Below are 7,102 nucleotides of genomic sequence, written 5' to 3' on the forward strand. Positions count from 1 at the left end.
CGTAAGTGTGAGTTGGAAACCAATTTGCTAACTGAAATAAGATTGAAGTTAAATGTAAGGACACACAACACATCAGTTAAGCATAAATCATTAGAAAGCTTGACAATACCAATATGAGTGGACTCAACCTTTTGTCCATTTGGTAGTTGAACACTAGACACAATACGATAATAGGCATGAAACATAGATGCTGAACGTATGATGTGATCACTAGCCCCCGTATCAATGATCCAAGGGCTGATTTTATCAGATTGAAAAATAGAGAAGACACTAGGCAAGGATCTAATACCCGACGTGGCATATGGGGCATTGTCATCTACAACAAAGGCAGACGACAAAGAAGAAGAATTAGAAGCCTTGAGGAGATTAAGAAGCTGTAAAGACCCGAAAAATTAAAATGATTAAGATAATTAGAAAAAAATAAAATAAAATAATAAATAAACAAGTAAAAAGAAATAGTATAAAAAATAAATAATAAAATAATAAAATAAAAGAAAATAAAATAAAATATTAATTAATTAAATATTAGTTAATTGAATTAATAAATTAATTAAATGTTATTTAATTGAATTAAATAAATAAATTATATGATGGGTATATATTTATGCTTATTAATGTAAAGATAGAATTAAATGAATTGAATTTCAATTTGAAATCCAATTCAATTGGAAACCTCTAGAGCCTTTCACGCTTCACTTCTCTCAGTTTCTCTCACTCCTTCGTCCTCTTCCTCTCTCTCCTCGATTTTTTCGGCCTAACGAGCGCCAATTGAAAAACGGAAGGTGTCGTTGGATTCTTAACTCCGTCATCGACATTTCTATTAAAGTAGATTTATCATGGGAGCGGCATAGGTACCACTTCTGGGGAAAAGTGTATTTCCTCTAAATCCTTAATTTCTCCTTAGATCTTCAATCAAATCGACGATTAGACACTACCATGGGGTCTTAGTCGCGATCGTCGTCATTTTAACTAGAGTAAATTTCCAATTGAGGTTTTCTAGGCTCCACTTCAAAGCGAGAGAAAGATTTGAGAAATTAGGTAAATTGGTTATATTTGAGGGTATAACTATTTATTTGGAATTTATGGGTTTAGGAAATATTAAAATAATATTTTATTTAGGATTGATTTAATGGAATTAGGATTTTCGATTTAGGGTCCGGGTGAGCGCCGCAGGTATTTTTCGGAGTTACTGTTGGTGTAGTTCAAGAAACCAGGTAAGGGGAAAAATATATATTAAACTAGAATTTTTATGAATTTAATAAAAATGAATTGTGTTATATATACGTGTATATGTTTCGATATGGATTTAAAATGTCAATCATTTAAATTATTTTTTTCCAAGTGTAGGGCTGTTTATTAGATACGTATATGCAAAAATGAACTGATGAAAGTGAAAAATACTTTCAGGATAATTATGTAAGAAATGAAAGGTATTTTCAGTATATAAATGTTAAATGTTGGTTGACTTATTTTACAGGCAATGCTTGAATTTTATTACTAAATTATGTGGCATGAATAAATGTAAGTTCTGTGCAAATATATGTTAATTGCATGAGATGCATGTTAAGTAAGTAAAGCATTAAGAATGAAATATGATATGAACCATGCTGCTTGTGTATGTTAATGCAACCATGTAAATGTAAGACAGTTGAAAAGAGTCGTGTTAGCAGATTCTAACGCATTTCTATGTAGACTAACTAATGACAGCTAAAAGGAGATGTGTTAGCACATTTTAATGCATTTCTATGTGGACTAACTGATGATGACTAAAGAGCGGCTGTAGTACGAATGAATGAAATGAAAATGGAATGAAATGTGAAATGTAAATGGAAAAGAGTTACTTAAAGTGGAATGCAATGCAATATTTAAGTTATGAACATGAATAAATGTGAATGGTTGAATAATGATAGAAAGAATAATATATTATAATATTAGAAGTATCTATGCTCGTAGAATATATTATGATTGGGCGGGGCGTACTCTTCGTCTGACGGCTTGCTGAGAAAGACGAGTGCGCTAGTAACTTTAGATGTGGCAGTATCTGCATAACGTACTAGGGCAGAGGGAACCTACTTGTATGAGCGGATAGATTTCCCTATCATTGGGGCCTTCATTAATAAACCTTTGTTTGAACTGTGTGAGTACGAGGTAACTTATACTTGAGAGCTTAGTGAGTAAGGTGAGTGCCCTGGTATGCTTCAGTAGCGACCCTTGGGTTGCCAAATGTATCAGAGTAGAGGAGTGCTACTTGTATGAACGGGTAATCACCCCTATCCTTGGGTAATCTCGTGGGGTTAAATATTTTGCATGTGTTAATTTGATTAAGCTCAGAGTATGATTTCAGTATTTATGATAACGTTTTGTAAATTTTATTAAAATGATATTTATGAACCTCATGTTAGCCACACGTTGTTTTAATATATTATTTCTTCTCTTACTGAGATGTGTCTCATCCGAATATGAATTTATCTTTTTCAAGATTTCCTCGAAATCGAGCTTAGAGAGTTCGAGATTTTATAGCATTTTTGGGAAATAGAAATAGAAAATTGTATATTTTTATATTAATTTTGAGATGTATATTTTATGTTTTATGTTTTATGTATTGAAGTCTTTAGATAGATGAATAGTTGTGAATACTGGTATTTGTGGATTATGTTTTGGAGACATGTATATATGTGATTACATGTGGTAAATAGTTAATTTGGATTATGGATAAGAATAGTAAACTCTGGTATTATATTTGTGGAGATAATATTTGTGTTTTCCGTTGCGTACATGATATTAGTATGTGGATTATCAGGTAAATAAATGGATTAGTAGCACTTCGGGCCCATGTAGAGGGTCGGGGTGTTACAGAAGCTACTCACATTGCTCCGGAGTAAAGGGATAAGGATTGACTTATTTTTGGTAAATTTATACCTAGGGGTTAGTTATTTTCAATATAATTTTATATCGCATCTTATCTAAATCCAATACAAATTTAAATTCAAAGACTCTCCAAACATAAGGTCGGGGTTTTTCTTTTATTCTACTGAAAAAAAGAAAAAAAAAATTGCAAACATGTCTAATTATTCTAATTTTGTCTTAAGATTTTTACAACTAATAACTAAAACTTTAAGGCACATAGTAAAATTGAATTTTAAGTAAAATATTTGTTTCTTGGTGATGATTTTAATATAAATTTTTTAAAAAATTATGACAATATTAGATATTATTTTTAATAGGATGGTGTTCGAGATCCGTCGACGACCACCCAACTAGTTTATTAAAACAATAAGTTTGCCCTTTTATCCCTCTGTAGTTAATATTGATGTTTTCAAGTAAAAATATGAATTTGACAATTTTCTTTAACAAAATCTTAATTTTATTAACTTTCTACATATTTATAAAATATTACTCTATTATTTTTTTGTTTTGCTATTTACAATTAAATTTTAACATTTGGTGTATTATTTTTCCAAACACTTGTTTTAGTATCTTTTGGTAGAAAAACAGAGTGGCAAACCGTTTAACATGTAACAGTGCGAAGAGTTTTTATTAGAATTTTACTTGAGAGTTTTTGTTTCTTAATAAAAACTTTAATAGTTAAAGCTCGAGTCCTTTTTATTTGAGATGTCAAGTTCGAATATTGAGAGGGATGAAAAAGGAATATGAGATGGAATATGTGTTACCTCGTTATTATGTAGCACATACCTAGTTTGAACCTCCAATAAGAAAAAGAAAAAAAAAACTTTATTTGGATTCCCACTTCCTTTCTCCTTAATTACTCTCTAGTTTCAAATAATGGGAATGCATACACATGAGGATCAAGCTATTTTGACACCACAATACTAGATGCTCTTAATTTAAGTCTATCTATGTCATCATCACAATTCTTCATTGACCATCTTTTGACTTTTTCTCAATTTTAAAATTTTAAAAATCTCATAAATCTCTCTAGCATTTAATTTTTCAATACTTGCCTCCGCTAATTCATCATCAAGTAGTGAAATAATTTTTTTTAAAATGACTGTTTTATGCTTCTGTCCTTTACATATATAAGATTGTGCAAATCTACTTGGCAATAGCTCTACTGTCTTAAAACTTCTGTTAATATTTACATTTTTTCCCGAATCATACTGTTTTCTTTTATATTAATATAATAATTTTTGCATACAACCATGTTATATGTTTTAGACTCATGACGACACTGGCAAGGCACTAGTGGGTGCAGGTAACCCACACACCTACACCCACTGGTGCCTTGCCCTCTGGGCCCATGTTGTTATAGGATCAAGACACCCAATATTTTCCTTACAGTATATCAATCATCTTCTTACAAATTTCCCTACGCAAAAACATGTTCATTGAAATTTAATTTATCCTTGTGAGATTAGATAATTAATTTCACTGAACTTTCATTTGTCCTATTTTATTCACTTGTGATGAGACAACTTAAGAAAATGACATGATCAACTCATTTCTCACAAATTCATATAGGGAGGGGGGTGTTATTGGATTTTATCCATTAGAAAAAAAAAAGATACGAGATTCAACTAAACTCATAAAACAAGTGACAATTTATGTGACAAATTCGACCAATCGGTTGATATCAGCCAATTTTTAAACTATAATTTAATTTTAAAGATATATTTAGTCATTTAATTTGCATATAAATTGTATATTTATTTTTTCTAAATTATTAGATTATTTATTTTACATATATTTTAAATTTTTTAAAATAATAATTTAATTATATTATCATGCTTATGTCAACTAGTTAACTCGAACTAGTTAATCTGGTTAACTCGAGAATTAGGGGTTCAATTTATTTACAAATTCAATTTCCAAAACATATTCTATTTAACAAAACAATTTTTTCAACTTAATTTATTAAACTAATTAATTTCATTTTCTTAAGTTATCTTATCACAAGTGAATAAAAAATGAAAAAATTATTATTTTATTCATTTTCCCATATATACTTAACGGTTGACTAACGATCAACTAACGAAAGGTTCATTTTGTCACTAAATTTAAACCTAGGGGGTTTTTTGGATAGTTTGCAAAGACATAGGGGTGAAATATCATTTTCAGAAAACTCGGGGGTGGTGCTAAAAAAAGAGAGAGGAGTTTTAAAAATAATTAAAAAAAAATTGATAGGGTCAAATGTACACACACGAGGTGGGAGGAGTTTTAAAAATTAAGTGGGCTCGGACATAGAGAGAGATACGAGTTTAAAAAATAAAGCTTTTAGACGAATCAATCTACTAATTATGGCATTTTTCCTCTATATCATAAGATGTAAACAATCATGGCTCATAATTTTTAGTATTACTTTTACAAGTTTTGCATTATGGCATAATGGTCCTACAACTATTTTCATTGTACCAACATTTAAATTTGCAATAACTATAATTTTTACTGTAATTTCCACTGAAATAGAGATTTAATTTTAACTTAAAACGGAAATCCTCAAGATTTGAAGAAGTTGAAAAGCTTGAATTTAACCAACTAAGCAAACAATTGCTTTGGGGCAATTCACATGCCCCATTAAACAAAACCCTTCTGCCATAGCTATATATATGAACTCCAATACACCAATATAAGGTGGCTGAATGTGAATGGACCCTTAAAACTTTAGGTAAGATATGCTCATTGAATCAAACCAATTCAAGCCTATCCTCTTCCTCCTCTCTCTATTCCTTTATTTAAATTTAAAAGCTTATCCTCTCGACAAATACTAGACAAAATCCCCAACCCAACTTGGCACAATTCACCCACAGACATCTCTCTCTCTCTCTCTTATAAGTTCATCTCTTTCAACATTGTTCATGACAGAGAGTTGAAGCAGAGCAATGGCGGCTCATCCTGGAAACTCTATAATCCTCTCTTTCTTTCTCCTCTTCTTCATCCTCCCTTCTACTTCTTTCTCGGAACGCTGCAACCCAAAAGACAAAGAGGTTCTCCTCCAAATCAAGAAAGCCCTAAACAACCCCTACCACCTCGCCTCCTGGAACCCTAAAACCGACTGCTGCGACTGGTACTGCATCGAATGCGACCTAAACACCAGTCGCATCACCGCCCTCACCATATTTTCCGGCCAAATCTCCGGTCAAATCCCTGCCGAAGTCGGGGACCTCCCCTTCCTCGAAACCCTTATCTTCCGGAAGCTCTCCAATCTCAGCGGCAACATCCCCCCCTCCGTCGCCAAACTCAAACGCCTCAAGATGATCCGCGTAAGCTGGACCAACATCTCCGGCGAAGTCCCCGGCGACATCCTAAGCCAACTGAAGAACCTCACCTACCTCGATCTCTCCTTCAACAACCTCTCCGGCGAAATTCCCCCTTCCCTCTCGACCCTCCCCAATCTCGGCGCCCTCCACCTCGACCGGAACCGCCTCACCGGCAGGATCCCCGAGGAGTTCGGAAACTTCTGGCCGAACGTGCCCGACCTTTATCTCTCCCACAACCGGCTGTCCAGACCGATCCCTAAATCGCTGGGGCGATTGAACTTCAGCTTGAGGATCGATTTATCGAGGAACGCCCTCGAAGGAGACGCGTCGATTCTGTTCGGCACGAACAAGTCCGTGCAGTTCGTGGATTTGTCCAGGAACAAGCTTCAGTTCGATCTGACGAATGTTGAGTTTCCGCAGAGCTTGACGTCCCTGGACTTGAACCATAATAAGATCTTCGGGAGTTTGCCGGCGACATTGACGGATCTGGAGCTCCAGTATGTGAATGTTAGTTACAATCGGATGTGCGGGAAGATTCCGGTCGGCGGGAAGTTGCAGAGTTTCGATTACTCATCTTATTTCCATAACAGGTGCTTGTGCGGGGCTCCGCTTGCAAGCTGCAAAAAGTGAAGTCAGTGGCCGGAATAATCTCCGGCGGGATATTGGCCGGAAAGTGAAAAATAGTAGGTCTAAAGTTTGAAGTGCTGAGGATGACGATGGGGAAACGTATATATTATTTCCCACGTAGTTTGACTATGGTGATGTTATAGCTTGGTCAACTTTTAGGACTTGTCTGTTTTAATAAAAATTAATTAAAATTTTTTTGTGTCATTCGAAGGGGTCTGCAATCCATCGGTTGGGGTGGAAAAAAACATGAAGAGAATTTT

The 7,102-nt window shown here is 34.0% G+C and overlaps 1 protein-coding gene across 1 annotated transcript; it reads left to right on the plus strand.

Moving 5' to 3' along the window:
- The first annotated feature begins 5,837 nt into the window (after window positions 1–5,837).
- On the plus strand, window positions 5,838–6,893 carry LOC131167672 (polygalacturonase inhibitor-like). Its single transcript, XM_058126493.1, has one exon. It carries the CDS (start codon window positions 5,838–5,840, stop codon window positions 6,843–6,845), a length of 1,008 nt encoding a protein of 335 aa, XP_057982476.1. The 3' UTR covers window positions 6,846–6,893.
- The last annotated feature ends 209 nt before the right edge of the window (window positions 6,894–7,102 follow it).

This window comes from Malania oleifera, chromosome 11 (genome assembly GCF_029873635.1).
Source record: "Malania oleifera isolate guangnan ecotype guangnan chromosome 11, ASM2987363v1, whole genome shotgun sequence".
NCBI lineage: Eukaryota > Viridiplantae > Streptophyta > Magnoliopsida > Santalales > Ximeniaceae > Malania > Malania oleifera.